General features: G+C 40.1%; 1 protein-coding gene across 1 annotated transcript in view; it reads left to right on the top strand.

Moving 5' to 3' along the window:
- Efhc2 (EF-hand domain containing 2) overlaps window positions 1-21909 on the top strand; it is a 195930-nt gene that overhangs the window by 15636 nt on the left and 158385 nt on the right. The window contains exon 2 of the mRNA XM_045140027.1: window positions 11557-11745. Within this exon, the coding sequence (XP_044995962.1) occupies window positions 11557-11745 (189 nt within the window). The remainder of the gene's footprint in view (window positions 1-11556; window positions 11746-21909) is intronic.

Genomic DNA, 21909 nt, shown 5'->3' with positions numbered 1-21909 from the left:
TTCTGCCACACAAATTTAATTCATGCTTCAAAGCCAATTTTAAGACTTAGATTTGACATGAATTTGCCTCTAACTCTCAATAGTGTAATCCTGTGAATTCTGTGATCTATATGCATTAGGGTCTACTGTTTGCTACACCTGATTATCAGAAAAAAATCTGAGAAAGGAAAACATATTTTTTGTACATATTATTGAAAGTATCTGTATTGAGCTCTGTATTTGATGCTGTTGTAGTCAGCTCTATGCTTCTGGAATGAATCTACAAACCAGACACAGTTTGTGGGAGGAATGGGACTTATTTCAGGCTTACAGATCCAAGGAAAGTTCCATAGTGGTGGAAGAAGCTGCCCCCCCCCACCACACACCGCTTTTACATAGATCCAGAGAGAGACAACCACACATGAGCACCACAAAGCAAGCAAGCAGAACCACAAAGCCATTAACAGCAAGGGAACCCCAAGCAAGAGCCCAAGCACTCTGCATACCTTTAGGCTGAAAATCTTTCCCCAGTGGCACCTTTGGGCTGGAGCCCAGGATCTGCCTCCACTCACACCTCTTCTAGCCAGCCAGATGGAAATCCAAGTTTTAATGAAAACACTTGAGTCTATTGGGGGGCATAACATTCAAACTATCACAGATGCTAAGTGAGAAATAAGATAGGTTGTGGCCCCACTTCTTTGGAACTAAAAGGATCATTGTTAAAAATTATTTTTGACCAAGAAATGAAAAATCAGACCATTATACATGTTCATGAAACAAATATCATTATGACCAGTAATACCATAAAAAGTAGATAAAGTTGGGCATGGTGGCACACACCTTTAATCCCAGCACTCAGGAGGCACAGGAAGGAGGATCACCGTGAATTTGAAGCCACCCTGAGACTACAGAGTGAATTCCAGGTCATCCTGAACCAGAGAGAGACCCTACCTTAAAAAAAAAAGTAGATAAAATGTAAAATTACTTAATCAAATGTAGAATATTAAGTTCTAAGTGATATAAAATGCTCATTATATTATTTGTAAAAGTATTTTATATAACTGAGCATGGTGATACATACCTATAATCCCAGCACTTAAGAGGTTCAGACAGGGTAGGGTTGGAAAGATGACTTATTGGTTAAGCACTTGCCTGTGAAGACTAAGGACTCTGGATCAAGACCCATGTTAGCCATATGTACAAGAGAGCGCACCCATCTGGAGTTTGTTTTCAGTGGCTGGAGGCCCTGGCGCACCCAGTCTTTCTCTCTATCTGTCTCTTTCTCTCCCTGTCACTCTCAAACAAATAAATAAAAATAAACAAAAAAAAAGAGGCTCAGACAGAAGAATCACAAGTTCAACCCTGGGTTCAAAACCAGGGGCTGGGTAGATGGCTCAGTGGGTAAGATCACTTTTTATACAAGCATGAAATCCCCAGTACTTGCATTAAAAAAAAAACAACAACTTGGTATGAGCATATATGTCTGTAACTCTAATTCTGGGCATGAGGTAGATATTGGAGAATAGCCGGGGCTCTCTGTTCAGGATGTCCGACCAAAACTCATAATATGGAAGAGTGATAGAGAAGGACATCTGATGGTCTCCTCTGGACTCTGCATGGTGTGCACATGCATCTATCTGCACGTGTGTGTGCACCACACTTCATATGCATGCTACACACACAAACTAAAATGAAAAACATTTATAAGATCAATTTGTGGAAGAAAATCTCTTTGAGCTTGGCTACTAAGAGACTAAAATTTGGTCTTTTGTTATTGCAGCTGTAATTCAGTTGTCTAAAAACTGATACCCTGAGGAAAAGAAAAAAATCAATGCTAATGAAATCCCAGCTATTCTCTCACTCCTAACCATAGTACTGTGAAGCAAGTATTACAGTTTCATTGTAGAGATTACAAAGCTAGAGGGTTCTAGAGAAGTACAGTGACCGCTTCAGATCCACATGGTACATAAATGGCCAATTTTGAATGTGAATGAAAGACCTCCAATGCCTACTCTTCTGTTCAATACTTTATTCTGCCATGTGTATGGTTTTATGCCCTGGTTCTCAGTTCCTCAGAATTCCAAATGTTTATGTTCGATTGAAGGAGTGTGTTTGTGTGTATGTGTGTGTGTAAACCAGATAATGTGTACAATGAAAGATCAAGTGACAGTGTTTGATTGTCTAATTAGACAATCCACACCTTAAATTCATTCAAAAGGTTTCACTGGATACCTAATATTTTCCAAGCCCCATTGTACAAAGTCTGGTATCAAATATAAGCAGGCAAATAATACATTATTCTAGGTAAAATAGTGTCTGCCTAGTAATTATTGGTATACAATTTGAGGCTTTATTGCAGAGTGAATGAATCAAGGGGAAATCTTAAGAGATTATTTTTTTGTTTCTATTTGTCCACTGGTGCTCTTTCTAGAGCCTCACCTGTTTATATGTGTGTTATGTGTGTGTGTGTGTGTGTGTGTGTATACACACATATATATGTATGTATGTATTACATTACATTATAGTGGGCTGGAGAGATAGTTCAGTGGTTAAAATACTTTCTTGTAAAACATAATGACTTGGGTTTGATTCCCTAGTAGCTATGTAAAGCCAGTTGTACAAAGTGGTGCATACATCTGGAGTTCATTTTCAGTGGCTAGAGGCCCTGGCACACCAATTCTTTCTCTTTCTTCTTCCTGCTAGTAAACAAATAAAATTAAACTTTTAAAAATTAAATTATATATATAAAATATTGGGTTCTATGTTCTAGGTACTATGTCTTGTCCTGGTGATACTACTATGGGGTGATGGGCAAGTACATAAATGAGGAAAGACAAGACCTTTCAAACGTTATTAGAAGATCTATGCAGAGGCAAAATGTTCTGCCCCTAGCAGCTAGTGAAGACTTCAAGAGAAGATGACATTTAGACAATCTTTTATTTATGGTTTACATTTTTTCTGAGCTTGGGTTATTTTAAGGAAATTATAAATACTAGAAACTCAAGAGTTTGCTCTGTAATACCTTATCCAGAATTATTGAACAGACATATGGTTCATACAATATTTCTGTCCCTGTGACTGCTGAAACCATTCTTATCAAAGTCTCAACAATCTCTGTGTTGCCAAATCAAGGTTCAGGTCTCAGGCCTCTTTTTCATTTGCGTTATCATTATCCTTTAGCCCAATTAATCACATTCCTCTTTTTCAAATGCTTTCTTTAGTTTCCATGTCACAAAACCCTCCTTGTTTCTTCTTATCTAATCAGATACTCCTCTCTGGTCTCCATTGCTAATTCTACACCATCTCCCTGAATTTTAACATTGAAATATTTTTAAGGCTCTGTCTTGGATCTTGGATCTCTTTACTGCACTGTCATTCCATCTAGTGCTACATAGATTTAAATACCAGCCATCAGCTGATGTATGTCAGAATTTTATATCTAGCCTTGACCTTTTCCTTAAACTTCAGACTCACATAGCCAACTGCTAATCAACATGAAAATATTTGTCTGAAGTGTGTCAACTCTACATGTGCAAAATATACTCTTGATTTCTGTCTGCATCCTGCCTTCAGAACTCTCATCTAGGTTCTTTCTCACTAGCCTTCATCCCAATACATAAAACTCTGTTCTTCTAGTTGCTAAGGCCAAAATATTTGGAGTAATTAATAATGTTTCTCTTTGTACACTGAATAGCTCATCTACCAGTAAATCCTCTTTTCTTTATTCAAAAATTTTTTGTTTCTGTTTGCAGCACTGCTGCCCTTTCAAGGGTGTTGCCTGTTATTAATGACTATTGTATTCTGTGTTCTAGGTATTGTGTCTGGACTTGATAGAACTAGAGGGCAATGGACAAGTGAAAATATGTTTTCACTGTTGCTATTTCCATCCCTCTTGTTTGGGTTTCTGTCATTTCTTGCACAGATTATTGTAATTTACCCTGTAAATTATATTTATGTTACCATTGTAGTAAGTCTCTTTGAGATTGATGGAGCTCTTGGGTGGGCTTAACTCTGGAATTAGAGTGCTGGACTCTAAATGTCCACTGCAGCTCTACTGAGTTAGTGGCTCTGGGTTCTTTGTTTCATGAACTTGAAGAGAGAATATCATGGACAACAAAGGATAAGTTTCAAATTAGAAACTTTATAATACAGAGAAAGCAAGTTCTGAGAAGAATCTCATATAAAGTTTATTGAGAAATGAAGGAACTAAAAATTAAGATCTCTTTGCAACAAAAGGAAGTCCTGGAAAATGGGTTGCTATAGGATGCCTATTGTCTAGGGGGTTAAAAGACTTTCTGGGTAGGGAAATAAGTTGAGCTTTAAAATTATTAGACTAAGATGTAGAGAAGTATAGTTTGACCCAATCATCAATCCCCACAAGGTATCCATGTGTTCCATTTCCAATCAGGGATCGGTCATGTTCCTCTACATCTTCATGAGGAAGCCCAGTGGGTTAGAATTCTGCATATACATGCAAGCTTTTCAAGAAGTAGAAAGGAATCAAGGACAAAAACTAAAGCCTGTTGTCAGGGCCACAGTGCCCTTTGCCTTTTGGGGCTGGCCAGAGCCTGCAGAGACCTTTGTTGTTTTTCCCAGAGCTCTGCCCTGCATCTTTTCTGGTCATCTTGGTTATCTCATACACAGCTGCAAGGCCTTTATTATTTTCCTCCAGTGTTCCCAACTTTAATGTTTCAACCTAATCTATTCACTCTGTTACATTCCCAAGACAAGGACAAAAGACAAAACTGCTGTCAAGGACTGACCTGCAGTCAAGGGCATAGAGGAGAATTACTGACTCTCAGGGTCCTTCCCTAACTACCCTGCAAGTTTCTTCTTCCTGTTCTCTCACTGTAACTAAATGCCTGGCTGAAACAATGTGAATGATTTGACTCATATTTCCCTAAACTCATGTGTCCCTAGCTGATGGCAATTTTTGAAGTGGGGCCTTTCTGGAGAAGGTGTATTATTGGGGGCAGGGTTAGAGCTCAGCTCACTCTCCTGTTGTGGTTTTCTGCCTGCTATGGCAGATGTGATATCCAGCCTCTGCTCATACCATGCTTGCATACCCTGCCATCGTGAAGCTTCTGCTCAAAATGGTAAGCCTAAATAAAGCCTTTTCTCCCATCAATTGCTTTTGGTTGGGTGCTTTATCCTAGCAATGAGAAAGTAACAACAATAAACAACTTAATGGAGTAATGGTTTATGCTAGTTCATGGTTTCTAAAGTTTCAGTCCATTGAATGGTGAAGGCATTGCAGAGCTCATGATGAGAAGAGGATGTGGTAGAGGTTTGTTCACGTGGCCGCTCAGCACAGGACCAACACTAGAGTTGGTCTAACTTTCAAAGGCCTTCCTCTACTGACATATTTCTGCCAGCCATGCCCCACATTCCAACGGCCCCAGAGACTTCAAAATAGTGCCATAAGCTGGAGATCAAGCATTCAAAACATAAGCCTGTGGGGGACATTTCAAATTCAAGCCATAGAAGCCAGTTCTTTTTTTGTAGACAGGGTCTCATGTTCTTAAGTTGCTCAGGCTGGTTTCAAATTTAATTTGTAGCTGAAGATGACCCTGAATTTCTCATTGTCCTACCTCCACCTCTCTCATACTAGGATTATAGGCATGTGCAACCACACCTGGTTTATGTGGTGTTGGGGATCAAAGTCAGGACATCATGCATGCTAGGCAGGCACACTCTCCACTGAGTCACATCCCAGCCCAATAGCCAATTCTTCATATCATGGCAAGAATGATCATTTTTGTTCCTTAATTGTTAAAAAAATAGTTTAATTTTATTTTTGAGAGAGAGAGAGAGAGAGAGAGAGAGAGAATTGGCACATCAGGGCCTTAGCCACTGAAATTGAACTTTAGACACTTTCACCACCTAGTGGGCATATGTGACCTTGTGCTTGCTTCACCTTTTGTAGATCTGGAGAGTCAAACATGGGTCTTTAGGCTTCACAGGCAAGTGCTTTAACCACTAAGCTATCTCTTGAGCCCTATTTGAGAGAGAGAAGTGGAGAGAGAGAGAGAGAGAGAGACAGAGAGAGAGAGAGAGAATATGAAATGGGTATACCAGGGCCTCTGCCCACTGTAAATGAACTCCAGAGTGATTCTTTATGTCTTCTGCTCAAGACAAAATCCGACATCATTTAAAACTCTGTCGCCCTGGGTCAGAGTTACTCTCCTTTATTCATGTGCTGTGCCCACTAAAGGCCCCTTAGTCCTGTATGATGCTAGAATTGTGTCATTTCTGGCAAGGTATGGCCAAACAGGAGAAGGCAGTATAGCATAGCATAGCAGTCCAGAGTACAGGAGGGAGCAAAGGGAGAAAATACTGTTAGTGAGGGTACATTACTGTTTTGGCAAACAGAGGTGGAAGTTGAGAGGGAGTGATGACTGTAATAGGAGGACTCATGGCCAGAGAAGGCTTTGCCTTTCAATGAAGTCAAACACTTAAAGGTATTCATGTGTCTCTGGACAGGAGCCAATAGCAGGGAAGGATTAAGGCTGTTGGCCACTGCAGCAGTAACACAAATGAACCTACAAGGAAGTTAGGGCTTAACTGAGTGTGGAGACTCTTAATTGCCTGCAGTCAGTCCTACTTCCTCAGTTGCATAGTTTCTACCACTTCATTCCTCTTTTTGACAGAGCTTTCTCAGTATACTCCTTGTATACTCCACACTCCCTTTCTCATGCTAGTGCCCTGGTAATTTCTTCAGCTTCTCTTTATTCTGTTCAGGGTCCTGAACACCATGGAAAGATCAAACACAGTTTCTGAGGGTCACATTGCTTCATAGATTGCTCTTTTTCTCCTCCTGGATTCTTTTTTAAAAAATTATTTTTGCTGGGCGTGGTGGTGCATGCCGTTAATCTCAGCACTCAGGAGGCTGAGGTAGGAGGAATGCCGTGAGTTCAAGGCCACCCTGAGACTACAGAGTGAATTCCATGTCATCCTGAGCTAGAGTGAGACCATACTTAAAAAAACCAAAACAGAAAAAAAAAATAAATATTTTTGACAATTTTATATTTGAAAATAATATATATTGATCATATTCACTCCATTGCCCTCTTATCCTTCTCACACTCCCAATAAACCTCTTCCCAATTAACCCTCTTCCTATTTCCACTTATATCTTTTTTTGTGTGTGTAGTCTGCTGATTTGAACTAGGGTTGCTTGCATGAACATGACTGGGGAGTTATTAATTGGATTAATTAATTTACTAGTATCTACTCCACTGATGACCATGACTGTTGTAGTTACCTTCTCATTTCTAGGATAAATTATCTGACCAAAAATAGCTGATGGGTTGAAAGGATTTACTTTGGCTTTCAGTCTCAAGGGAAAGCTTCATGATTGCAGGAGAAAGCACAGCTTGAGCAGAGGCTAGACTTCACTTCTGCCACAACAGGTAGAAAACAGCAGCAAGAGAGGGTGCCAAGTTCTGGCAAATGGGAGCTGGCTATAACATTCTGAATCCCACCCTGAGAAATATACCTACTCCAGAAAAATCCCACCTCCAAATTGCCACCACCTTGGTACAAAGTATTCAAAGTACATGAGTTTATGGGGGACATCTATTCAAACCACCATATTCTCTTTCCCCAAGCAATAATTAACTTCCCATCACTTCTTTGACAGGGGTAAGGTCTCATGAGCCCCCTCCTCTTTCCACGATGGAATATGCAGGGAATTTTGTGCGTAAACCAACAGCTGCTGTGAGTTCATGCATGAAATGATCATGTTATGTCCAGAAGACTTTTTTGGAGTAAGCCTAGGCTGGCTTGGAAATAACTGTGTAGCCCAGGTTGATCTCCAACCTCCAACTCATGGTTATCTTTTCATTTCAACCTCCCAAGTGCTGGGCTTACAAGTATTAGTCATTATGCCAGATCCTCCTGGATTCTTAAACTTACCTATTTCTGTGGAACTTATTCCATAGAGTCAGAGCTTGCCAAACTTTGGTAGCATACAAGTCACCTTCAGGATTATAGAAACCTATCTGTTCTTCAGCAGAACCATTATACACTTAATACTTCCCTATGAATTGAGTCATACTCCCAAACCCCTAGACTAAAATGTATTTTAAAAAGCAATTTTATATCTATCATACATGGATACTAGGTTCACTTGATGTAAGTGGAAATTCATGATAAAAAAGTATGAAAACAAAGTTACATATGTGCCTGGAAAAAGCTGAGTCTAAGGTCTGCTTCCCTTTTTTAAGTTAGCTTTATGTTATCAAACTGAAACCTATTCTTGGCTTCATCAGAAGGGAGAGGACAGTGGGAAAATTTCTGTCATCATTTGGGAATATTATACCTGAAAATAATGATCCTAATGTTTGTGTGAAGAGATTTTTATTTTTTAATTTTGTTTTAAGTGCAGAGGTGGAACATCTGGGCCTGTGATAGAAGGCAAACACTGTATAACTGAGCTTCACCAAAGCCTGTGAACAGGGATTCTTAGTTCAGGTGGACATGTTATGATTTTAATCAGCTTCTTTAAAAGTTACCATGTGGTAATTGTTGCCTTTACAAGTCTTTTGTTTTCAGACCATTAGTCTTAGCATCCACCCTGCCCCACTCTTAGGAAATCTTCAGATGTGTTGCCTTATCCTGCCCCTGAATCACTTGGGAAACCTTAATGGCTTCTTGCTGCCTGTTTGATCCATATAACAGTTTTCATTTTGGCTGTCACCTGATGTTGCCACTCGAGTTTTATGGGATTCTTATATCTGTAGCAATGTGTTAAAAATAGTGATGGAATGTGTACAGAGAAAGATACACAGTACCAGTGTTAATATTTTTTCTCATCTAAGTTGGGAATAGTGGGTGGCACATCCTTGCTACTTGAGAGGCACAGGTAGGAGAATTGTTTGAGCTCGAGAGATTGAGACAAGTCTGGACAACATCTTGAGATCTTAACTCTTAAAAAAAAAAAAACCACGCAAACATTTCCATCTAGTTGGAGAGACAAAATGAACATGAGTGAATATTCATGTGCTATTGGATGTGTGTGTGTGTATGTGTGTGTGTAGTATATATACACAAAAGGGCTGCTGATCATTAGGGGATCTAGTGAATCTGCCCATCCCTGGGTTTGGTCATCATTAGCTAATTTATAGTGTGTCCTTTCTAAAATTGTGGTAAATAAAATGCAACATATATTACTTATCACTTTAACCATTTAAAGTATACAACTCCATGACATTTAGTCCACTTATAGTGCTATGTAGCTGTAACCAATGTCTCTTTCAAGAGAACTTTCATCAGTCCAAAGGAAAATGTAGCAGTCACTCTTCCTTTTTTCCTCTTCTCCGTCCCTGGCAAACACTAATCTATGATCTTCATGGATTTGCCTATTTTGGTTAATTTTCATAAATGGAGTCATGTAACATGTAGCTTTTTGCATCTGGCTTCTTTCACTTAGCACGTTTTCAAGGTTTCTGCATTCCCTTTCATGGTAGAATAATGTATTATATGGATAGATCATATTTTGATTGTTCATCTGATATAGAGTCATTTTACGTGCATCCCACTAAGAACATATACAATTTGTTTTTCATATGAGCCCTTAGGCATAAGTCTTATGTGGACATATGTTTTTAATACTCCCAAGTATCTACCCAGGATTACATGTTAATTCTGTGTTGTTCTTAACTAGGAACTGCTGTGCTGTTTTCTATTAGGGGTCACACTATCTTTTGCAGTCCGGTTCACATTGCTGGTAGAAATCACCCAACAAAGAGTAGCTTCTGGGAAAAAGAGGATTATTTTGGCTCACAGGCTTGAGGGGAAGCTTCACAATGGCAGGGGAAAACAATGGCATGAGCAGAAGGTGGACATCACCCCCTGGCAAACATAAGATGGACCACAGCAACAGAAGGGTGTGCCAAACACTGGCATGGGGAAACTGGCTATAAAGCCCATAAGCCCGCCCCCAACAATACACTCCCTCCAGGAGGCATTAATTCCCAAATATCCATCAGCTGAGAACCTAGCATTCAGAACACCTAAGTTTATGGGGGACACCTGAATCAAACCACCACATTCCGCCCCTGGCCCCCATAAACTGATAATCATACATGATGTAAAATGTAATGCATTCATCTCATCTTAAAACTCCCCATAGTTTTTAATCAATCCCAAAGATGTTCATATATCCCCATAGTCCAAGATCTTTTAACTGAGCCATAATACCAAAATATAACCTCAAAAAACCCATAATGGCACAGAATAAATATTCACACTGCAATAGATGGCATTGGGTATAGCAAAGAAACATTCAACCAACACAAGATTTAAAACAACCAGGGCAAACATCAAACTCTGTAGCTTCAAGTCCAGCAACTCTAGCCAGTGACAAATCTTCAAGTCCGATAGCTCTAACCAGCAACAAGTCTCTGGCATTCCAATTCCGCCCCTCCAGCTAGGCTACTCACAGTCCTGGGGAACTTCATCGGGGCCGGCAGCTCCTGGCATCTCCACTGGGTCTCCACTGCAAGCCATGGTTCATCCTCATGGCCCCATGGGGTGTCTATGCAGGCAACCAGCAAACCCGCTTCACACTGCCCATGGCCATTTCCAAAACACAAGACCGTGTTGCAAACTCAATGACCCTCTTTCCAGCATTTCTTATACTCCACGATACCAGGTAGGGTGCCAATTTGTTAATCCAGGAAGTATCATTTAAACAGCCTTGTTACTATGTATTGTTTTTGATATATTTTGACATTTATATATATATGTATATAACACACATATACACACATATATAATTGTAGGCTTCTTTTAATATTTCATGTTATAAAGAGAACACAACTAAATATCTTTTCTGCATTTAGATTGTTTGCTGCTTGTCACTCTTTTAAACATTGTTGTCACAAATCATCTTATATCCCATTCTGTATGCTTATACGCAAGAGGTGTGTGGAAGTATATTTGTCAAGGGTTGGGACATTACATACTTTTCATCTTGCTAGGAGTTGCTACCTCTCTCCTCCCAGTGGTCCTTGACTTCCCTGAAGTAGTGTGTGGGAATTGATGTTTGCTTATATCTTTGTCAACCCTTGGTATCATTATTTCTGCTTTTTCTCTGTCCATATCACCCATAAAGGTGTTACTGTTAGGAGAATGCCAACTCTGAGGAATTTCCTCTTATATTTATTTAGACTTTTATAGAAATGAGGCACAATTTTTACTCTGAGACAGAAGGGTTTTTTTTTTTTTTTTCAACTTTTTTTTCTCTTTGTATTCTTGGCAAGTAAGTAGGAAACACCAGTTGTCAAACTGATGATCTGGATGTTCACTTGTAGCATCATTATTTTGAAATGGCTCAAAAAGCACTGCACATTCAGTTTATTCTTACAGCATTTCAAAGTTATAAATTAGTTAAAATGAATTTAAAAGTGAGATAACTTTATGGATAAAGGTTAATCATAATTACTTGCTACTCCATATGCATTTTATGATAGGAAAAATGAATGTGGAAAAATTTATGCACATTTTAAAAGTCATGACTTTAAGAAAATCAGAAAGACTTTTGACCATTTTTGTTGTCTCTTGTACTCACAGATTGGAAAGGAGAAGTTTCATAAATCCCAACATTGGGGCTTTTGCAACAATGTTATGATGCTGACGAGTGAGGAGAAACCTGGAATAGGTGGACAACCACTGTATGGGCAAAAGATAAAGCCTCAAACCAGCCCATTTCCTCAAGGAGATGGATGTAATGCTCCCTCCTGGGCTGCATTTGATAAACAGGTAAGTTAGGTAATATTGAACAGAAATACAATTGTGATGCTTTGATTTAGATATCTCTCATAAACTTAGGAGCGCTGAAGGATAGGTTCCAAGCTGATGGAGATTTGGGAACTAATGCCTTATAGGGGCAGTATATTTATTGTTGGGGGCAGGCTTACTTATGGGTATTATAGCCAGTTTCCCCTTGCCAGTGTGTGGCACACTCTCTTGTTGTTGTTGTCCACCTTATGTTGGCCAGGGGGTGATGTCCATCCTCTGCTCATGCCAACATTTTACTCTGCCATGATAGAGTTTCCCCTTGAGTCTGTAAGCCAAAATAATCCTTTTTCCCCCACAAGCTGCTCTTGGTTGGGAGATTTCTGCCAATTTCTGTCAATGTGAGCCTTACTGCGACAGTAAAGTTAGTACCAAGGAGTGATGTCACTTGATGCTAGACACCTGCCTGTGTGGCTTTAGCCTTTTGGAGCTGCTTTTTTTTTTCTTCAATATATCCCTGCTTTTATTTTAAAATGAATCTTATATATTTATTTTTATCAAAGTAACATATTCTTATATCATGATTTTTTTTTATTAATTAGTTTTGTACTCAGTGAATGCAGTCAATTTGGTACTATTGTTAGGCTCAAGCATGTCCTAACCCCTCCCCTTGACTCCTCCTTGTTGAGATATATGGGTCTTGCATTGTGGAGTTAGCCCACAGTTGTGCATAGGATAAATGTCTCTGCATATCATGACCCAACATGTGGCTGTAACATTCTTTCTGCCCCCTCTTCTGCAAAATTTCCCTGAGCCATGTTGGGTCCATTTTTGGTCTGCTTCAGTGATGGGGTGTTGGGGGCCTCTGGGTCTCTGGATCTCTGATTTGGTAGGAGTTGATTTTTCTCTGTGTTGGTCTCTTTCCCCCTTGCTTGTTTTCACCAATTATTCTTAGTTTTAGCTGGGGCCCTTTTGAGGTATGATGGGGTGGTTCTCTCCTTAGGATTGACATCTATCTGAAAAAGAGAAGCACATTCTCCAACGGAGAGTAAGTTAACATCAGACAAATGAGATAACCCTTACTTTTTTTATAGAGAATTTAACAGGTGTAGGCCATCTTGTATCCCACAATTGGTGATAGCTTGATAATGGAGAGCAGGCTTATGTTTAGATATGGTTCTGACTTGTTTCCCAGCTCCAGCTATGGGTCCTGTACCACTGAGGGGATCAGTTAGCTGCATCAAGAGCAGTTGGTTTCCCACCATGGCTGTGTGCCACTGTTGTACTTGTGTGAGCATCACAATAGGTTATTTGCTGCTAAGTAGGTTAGACCATGAGTTGTTTGGACAGATAATGGTCATTTCTCCCCAGTCGTCCATGTAGCACCTTCTGGCACTAGATGCGCTGACTGTCTGGGAACTGACTCTCTTCCAGCTTCCAGCAATGCCATTCCATTTTATGTTTCAACCACATAAGGTGTCTTCAGCAGTAGGGTCTTACCAGTAACCTTTTGTGGGTCATCAAGAACTCTGACAGAAATCTGTCTTTCTTTTAAGAAACTTTGTAGGTCTCTCTGATCAAAAGCTCATTGTGGATGATAGCCACATGATGGTACTGGGAATTACAGGTCAGTGTCCACTAAGAAAAGGAAGAAAAAGATAACTAATATAAAAGAGTTAAAGAGAAGACAGAGAGAGAGAGAGAGAGAGAGAGAGAGAGAGAGAGAGAGAGAGAGAGCGAGAGAGAGAGCGAGATCAAGAGAGAGAGAGAGAGAAGCTGTAGAAGATTAAGGTCAGTCTTCATCATACCCTCTCCAGTGTCTTATGACTCAGGTGTTCCCTCTAAGGGCCTGGTGAAGGTTCAGCCATTTGATCTGCCTTGTAGGATATAGAATTTTATAGTACCATTGCTGTTTGGGTCTAGATTTATGTTTCCCACTCCTCCATTGTGCTCCCCTCCCTCCCCACCCATCCTATTGTCTAGTCCATGAGATGCTGTTTGGTATGTAAGGCATCTCAGGTAGATTAAGGTTCGGTGTTGTAGATGAGTGAGACTATGTGGCAAATATTTTCTGTGATTGGGTAAGTTCACTGAGAATGATCTGTTCCAGGTTCAACCATTTTTCCTCAAATTTCATTGTGTTATTTTTTCTTACTGCTGTATAGAATTCCATTGTGTAGATATACCACATCTTAGTTGTCCATTCTTCTAGTGATGGACATCTGGGTTGATTCCACCTCTTAGCTATTATGAATTGAGCCAGTATAAACATGGTTGAGCAAATCACTCTGGCCTGTGGGTTGAAGGTTTTAGGGTAGATACCCAGTAAGGGAATAACTGGGTCTCCTGGTATCTCTATAGTCAGCTTTTTCAGGAGTCTCCATATTGCTTTCCAAAGTGGTTGTACCTTCTTAGATTCCTACAAACAGTGGATGAGTGTTCCTACTTCTTCACATTCTCGCCAGCATTTATTTTCATTTGCTTTTTGATGTTTGCTATCCTTACTGGGGTAAGGTAGAATCTCCTTGTTGTTTTAAGTTGCATTTCCCTGATGATTTGGCATGATGAACATTTTCTTAACTGTGTGTTTGCCATTTGTATTTCTTCCTCTGTGAACTGCCTGTTTAGCTCTTTGCCCCATTTTCTGAGTGGGATGTTAGGCTTTTTACTGTTTAGATTTTTGAGTTCTTTGTAGGTTCTAGAGATTAGGCCTCTGTCAGTTGGATAACCAGTAAATATTTTCTCCCATTCTATGGGTAATCTATTGGCTTTGCTTATTGTATGCTTGTCTATAAAGAAAATCTTCAGCTTCAATCCCATTGGTTGATCGACTGTTTAAAATCGTGAGGTACTGGGGTTTTGTCCAGGAAGTCTTTTTCCATTCCTATATCATGGAAAGTACTTCCTAAATTTTCTACCAGTAGTATTCAAGTTTCTGGTCTTATATTGAGGTCTTTGATCCATTTGGACTTGAGTATAGTGTATGGCAAAATGTGTGGTTCAAGTTTCAATTTCCTGCATATGGTTATACAGTTTGTCCAGCACCCTTTGTTGAAGATGCTGTCTTTTTTACATGCTATATTGTTAGGGACTTTGTCAAATATCTAGTAGCTATAGTTGCTTGACCCAAAGTCTGGGTCCTCAAGTCTATTCCATTGGTCTATCGTCCTGTTTTTATGCCAGTACCATGCTGTTTTTATTACTATGGCTTTGTAATATAGCTTTAGATCAGGTATGGAGTTGCCTCCAGAGGTATTTCTTTTGCTGAGGATATGTTTGGATATGCAAGGCTTTCTGCCTTTCCATATGAAATTTGAGATCATTTTTTTTTCTATCTCTGTGAAGAACACTGTTGGGATTTTAATTGGAATTGTATTAAATCTGTATATTGCCTTTGGTAGGATTGTCATCTTCACAATGTTAATTCTGCCTATCCAGGAGCATGGGAGGTCTTTCCATTTTCTCAAGTCCTCCTCAATTTCTTTTTAGAGTGTTTTTTTAATTAATTATTTATTTATTTGAGAGTGACAGACACAGAGAGAAAGACAGATAGAGGGAGAGAGAGAGAATGGGTGCGCCAGGGCTTCCAGCCTCTGCAAACGAACTCCAGACGTGTACACCCCCTTGTGCATCTGGCTAACGTGGGACCTGGGGAACGGAGCCTCGAACTGGGGTCCTTAGGCTTCACAGGCAAGCGCTTAACCACTAAACCATCTCTCCAGCCCTTTTTTGAGTGTTTTTATGTTTTCATCGTATAGATCTTTCACTTCCTTGGTTAATGTAATTCCAAGATATATATATATATATATATATATATATATATATATATATATATATATATATATATGTATGTATGTATTGATATTGGTGCTATTGAAAATGGGACCATGTCCCTTATTTCTTTCTCTGTATCTTTGTCATTTGCATATAGGAAGGCTAATGTTTTTGTGCATTGACTTTGTATCTTGCTACTTTGCTATAGGAGTTAATCACCTCCAGGAGTTTTGGGGATGGAGTCTCTTGTGTCTCTTACATATACAATCATGTCAACAGCGAATAGAGCTAACTTAACTTCTTCCTTTCCAAATTGTATCCCTTTTATTTCCTTCTCCTGTCTTATTGCTTGAGCTAGGACTTCCAGTACTATATTGAAGAGCAGAGGTGAGAGTGGACAGCCCTGTCTTGTTCCTGATCTTAATGGGAATTTCTCCAGTCTCTCTCCATTAAGTGTTATTTGGGCCTTATGAGCTTTGTATATTGCCTTTATTATGTTAAGATATGAACCAACCATGCCAATTATCTCCAGTGTTTTGATCATGAAGTGATGTATCTTGTCAAAGGCCTTTTCTGCATCTATCAAAATGATCATGTGGTTTTTTTTGCTTAACCTTGTTTATGTGGTATATTACTTTAACGGACTTCCATATGTTGAACCACCCCTGTGTTCCTAGGATGAATCCCACTTGGTAAGGTGGATAATGCTTTTGATGTGTTGTTGGATTCGGATTGTGAGGATTTTGTTCAGGATCTTTGCATCTAAGTTCTTCAGGGAAATAGACCGGTAGTTTTCTTTTCTTGTTGCATCTCTGCCTGGTTTTGGAATTATGGTGTTGCTAGCTTCAAAAAAGGAGTTGGGTAGCTTTCCTTGTTCTCCAATTGTGTGGCAGTTTGAGGAAGATTGGTTTAAGTTCTTCCAAGAAGGTCTGATAGAATTCAGCTGAGAAGCCATCTGGTCCTGGACTCTTCTTTTTTGGGGAACTTTTTTTAAAATTACTTTTTCAATCTCCATGAGTGTGATGGGTTCATTGAGGTGATTAATCTGCTCTGAGTTTAGCTTTGATAGATTGTATGCATCCAGGAATTTATCCAACTCCTCCACATTATCCAGTTTTATGGAGTAGAGGTTTTTGAAATAAGTCCTGATGATTCTCCCAATTGCACTTATGTCTGTTATGATCTCTCATTTTTCATTTTGAATTTTGTTAATTTAATGCATCTCTCTCTCTCTCTCTCTCTCTCTCTCTTTTTTGCTTGACCAAATTGGCCAGGGGTTTGTCAATCTTGTTTATTTATTTTTTCAAAGAAGCAGCTCTTTGTTTCATCAGCTGTCTTAATTGTTTCCTTGGTTTCCAATTCATTAATTTCTGCTCTGATTTTAATTATTTCTTTTGTTCTGGAGCTCTTTGTGTTGGATTTTTCTTGCTTTTCCAGTACCTTTAGGTGGATGGTTAGGTTACTGATTTGGGATCTCTCTGTCTTTTTTATGAAGGCATTGAGTGCTATGAATTTGCCCCTGAGGACCATCTTCATTGTGTCTTATAAGTTTTGGTATGATGTCTCATCATTAAATTCTAGAAATTTTGCAATTTCATTTTTTATTTCATCCACTATCCATTTATTGTTTAAAAGTGTGCTGTTTAGTTTCCAGGTGCTGTTGGGATTCTTGGTGGGTCTTTTGTTGTTGATTTCTAGCAACAGAGCATTGTGATCTGATATCATGTAGGGAATTATGTCAATCTTTCTAAATATGTGGAGGCAGGCTTTGTGATCCAGTATATGGTCTATTTTTAGAGAATGTTCCATGGGCTGCTGAGAAGAATGTGTAGTCTGTGGATTTTGGATGGAAAGTTCTGTAGATGTCTGTTATGTCTAAGTGATCTATGGTTTTATTGAGCTCTCTTACTTTCCTGTTGAGTTTCTGTTTGGATGATCTGCCTGTTACTAATAATGGTGTATTGAAGTCCCTAACTATGATGGTGTTGGTGCTTATTTCTGTTTTATTGTCAAGTAGGTTTTGGTTTATCAACTGTTGTGCCCCTGTGTTTGGTGCATACAGATTTATGATTATAATATCCTCTTGATGGATCACTCCCTTGATAAGAAGGAAGTGGCCTTCTTTGTCTTTTTTGATTATTGTTGGTTTGAAGTCCATTTTTTCTGATATTAATATAGCTGCGCCTGCTTGTTTCTTATTCCACTTTGCTTGGAATATTGTTTTCCACCCTTTACCCTGAGGAGGTGTCTGTCTTCAGTGGTGAGGTGGGTTTCTTGATTGAGGGGTCTAATTTTTTGATCCATTCTGTTAGCTTGTGTCTCTTGATGGGTGAATTAATATTTAATATTAATATTAATTTAATATCAATATTTAGGGTAATGACTGTGAGATTTGATTTAATTCCTGCCATATTGTGATGGTATATGTGGGTTGGTATTTTCATGGACTTTGAAGTTTTTTGTGCCTACTCTGAGTTTGGTTATTGTGATCTGCTTCTTGTAGGCATTTGAGGTTGATTATTTGTTTTTCCTCTGTAGAGAATTTCCTGAAATACTCTCTGTAGGTTTGGTTTTGTGTTCATGTAATTGTAAAGTTGAGTTTTGTCATGTAAAGTTTTTCTTTCACCATCTATTATGAGGGATACTTTTGCTGGGTAGAGTAGTTTGGGTTCGAAGCCATAGGTTCTTAGACTTTGCAGTGTTTCTTTCCAGGCCCTTCTAGCTTTCAGCATTTCCATTGAGAAGTTTGGAATAATTCTGATGGGGTTACCTTTAAAATTGGTGTTCTGTTTTTCCCTAGCTGCTTTTAGGATTTTCTCTTTGGTGTCAATGTTTAGAGACTTAATGACAGTATGTCTTGGAGAGTTTCTTCTTTGGTCCAGTCTGTTTGGAGTTCTGTTGGCTTCTAGTATCTTGATGGGCCTTTCTCTTAAGAGACTGGGGAAGTTTTCTTCGATTATTTTGTTAAATAAGTTCTCCATGCCTTTGGTCTGAATTTCTTCTGCTTCTGGTATTCCAGTGATCCTGATATTAGGATGGTTAAGTGTATCCTACAATTCCCTCATGTTCTGTTCACAGGAACTTTTGAACTTATAGAAATTTTTGAACTTTTGAACTGTTTCTTCTGATCTGTCTTCCAGATCCGAGTTCTATCCTCCATATGGCTGACTCTATTCTTGAGAGCTTCTAGAGAGTTTTGGTCTTGTTCAGTTAGGTTTGCATTTTCTACTACTTTTGTATTTATAGTTTCCATCCCTCTGTCAAGCTCCCTTTTCACATCATTTTCTGATTTTCTTGATGCTTCTTGGAATTCATCCTTGCATTTCTTTATGTCTTCATTTAGCATCGCCAGCTGATTTTTGAGGTCCTGTTTTTTTCACTCTCCCTCATGTCTCTTTACTGTCTTTGAACTCCTTCCATTTTCTTATCTATTAGGTATAGTCTAGTGATGGCAGCATCCACATGATTATCAGTCCTTTGTTGCCTTTCTGAAAGTTCTACCAGTAACTTGGTCAGGGTTGCATTGCTCATAGCTTCATAGTGGTGTTCTGATCTTAATGACTCTTTAATGTTTTGATTAGAGATGTTTTTTGTTGGACTGGGTAATCTAATTGGATTTTCTTGCATTTGTTTTCTCATGTTATTTCTTTTGCACTGTGGTCTGCCCATCGCAGTGAATGGGCAGGTAGGTGGGTGAATCAGCTTGGGCTCAAGCACAATGGGAATCTGAAGCAGCCTGAGGCAGTTGCCAAGCAGCCTGGGCTTTAGCTCTCACTTGCCAAAGCCACCTGAGCTCCTTACTGTCCAGGGCTCCAATGTTGCCTGAGCATTCATGTGGTAATATGCTAAAGCTGCCTGCCCTTGTGCTAGGAGATACACTGAGGCACCAAGCACTGAAGCAGCTCAAACTCTGGTATGGCAGAACACTGGGACCTGGAAGCAGTCTGTGCCCCTCTGCAATAGAACAATGGTGGTTGGCTGGCAGCAGACAGTGGGGATCGCACTGAGCTAGCGTGAGAGACACAGTCTGAGCTCATGTGTGGAGATGGAATTGGCCTGGGCTTGGGCGCATGAATGTGCAGCAGCCTGAGCAGTAAGTGGGCAAGTGGGCGGAGCAGGCTAAACTTCCACAAGCAGCTATGGGCATTGTTTGGTGAGCAAAGTGATCAAAGGAGCCTGACCTCCAATGGGCTAGCAGGGGTAGCACCGCAATCGCCCCTGTGCAGTGAGGCAAGTGGAACTATGTTGGCCTGGGACCCTTTTAGTACAGTAAGTGTGGGAGTTTCCTGAAGCTGGGACTGTGGTATGGCAGTTGCTTGGGGGCGGGGGGGGGGAGGTACCCGCCTGCGAGGGAATCAGTGATTCTCTGTTTGTTCCCCTCTGTTCCCTCCCACTGGAAATCTATTGGAGATTTCTCTCCCCTAAAAGACCCAGTGAACCCATATTGTCTTGCATTTCTTTCCCGGGGATGTGTGGCACAGCTAGGTGGTCACCATCTTGGCCAGAAGTCCCCTGGAGCTGCTTTTCAAGTGGAATGTAGAAGGACTTGAAACCTTGGCCTACTGTAAGTACAGCTTGATGGTCAGAGTTGAAAGACCTGAATGCTGCTAGAACTACAGACTGTGAGGTTTGGCTTGTGAGGGTGAGAAAGAGCTTTGCCTGGACTGGACGAGAAGTAGTTTGTGTGATAGGCTTGCTGTTTTACCTGTCTCCTGAAACTATGTGAAGGGTTGCATTGCATAGAAATGGACAGGTGTGAGCAGAGGTACATGGCACAGAAAAAATGAAATCTTTTCACTGATACTGCTGTCCATTCAGCTGAAATTATATGAGAGGTTACAACCTTTGAGATTGGGACAAGAGGAAGAATGTAGACCCCTTTAAATGGGCCTGAATGCTCACAGAATATCCTGTTCTTCAAAGTCTGCTTTATTACCCCTGGGGTAACAAATTGGTACCCAACCTGGCACTATGGAATACAAGAAATGCAGGAAGGAGAGGGTCATTGAATTTGCAACATGGTCTTGTGTTTTGGAAAGGGCTAAGGGCAGTGTGTAGCAGGTTTGCTGTGTGGCTGCATGAAGATCCCCATGGGACCATGAGGATGAACCGTTGGTTGCAGTGGAGACCCAGTGGAGATGCTGGGACCACAAGATGGCTGCTAAGGAAAGCTGCCAGCCCTGGCTGAAGTTTTCCAGGACTGTGAGTAGCCTACTTGGAAGGGTGAAGTTGGAACTCCAGAGATTTGTTGGTTAAAATTATTGAGTTGGAGACTTATCACTGACTAGAGTTGTTGGACTTCAAGCTATAGAGTCTGATGTTTGCCCTGTTTAAATCTTGTATTGGTTGAATATTTCTTTGCTATGCCCAATGCCATCCTTTGCAGTGTGAATGTGTATTCTGTGCCATTATGTTTTGTTTTTTGGGGGGGGGGGGCGGTTGTTGTTTGTCATTATGACTCAGTTAAAAGATCTTGTGTGGGCTGGAGAGATGGCTAGGTGGTTAAGCGCTTGCCTGTGAAGCCTAAGGACCCCGGTTCGAGGCTCGATTCCCGAGGACCCACATTAGCCAGATGCACAAGGGGGCACACGCGTCTGGAGTTCATCTGCAGTGGCTGAAAGCCCTGGTGTGCCCATTCTCTCTCTCTCTATCTGCCTGTTTCTCTGTCTGTTGTTCTCAAATAAATAAATAAAAATAAGTCTTAAAAAAAAGATCTTGTGTTATGGGAACATTTTAACATCATTAGGATTGATTAAAACTGTGGGGACTTTTCAAAATGGACTGAATGCGTTGCATTTTACATCATGGATCGTTATCAGTTTATGGGGGCAGGATCAGAATGTGGTGGTTTGATTCAGCTATAAACTTAGGCGTTCTGTATGCTAGGTTTCCTGCTGATTGAGATTTGGAAATTAATGTCTTCTAGAGGCAGTGGATTGTTGGGGGTGGGCTTATGGGTGTTGTAGCCAGTTTCCCGTTGCCAGTGCTTGGCACACTTTCCTGTTGCTATTGTCCACCTTATGTTGGCCAGGGCATGACGTCCACCCTCTGCTCATGCCATTGTTTTCCCCTGCCATGACAGAGCTTCTCCTTGCATCTGTAAGCCAAAATAACCCCCCCTTTTCCACAAGCTGTTCTTGGTTGGGTGATTTCTGCCAGCAATGTGATCCTGACTTCAACACCAATCTTAAATATTTTACATGCAAATATGAGAAAATCAGAGTCTTTAACATCTATGTTAAGATTGCTCTCATTTTGATTTTTATGGTTATTGCCTTATTTTGGTGCCTCTCTTATTTATCTTTTTTAATTTGGCATATAAAAACTGCATACGGTTGTCCCCCTATATCTGCAGGTTCTGTCTTTAGCCAGCTTATAATTGAACATATTTGGGTTTAAAAAATTGTATGTGTG

This window comes from Jaculus jaculus, chromosome X (genome assembly GCF_020740685.1).
Source record: "Jaculus jaculus isolate mJacJac1 chromosome X, mJacJac1.mat.Y.cur, whole genome shotgun sequence".
Taxonomy (NCBI): Eukaryota; Metazoa; Chordata; class Mammalia; order Rodentia; family Dipodidae; genus Jaculus; species Jaculus jaculus.
The sequence above is the reverse complement of the archived record's forward strand: the minus strand, read 5'-3'. Positions and strand labels throughout refer to the sequence as shown.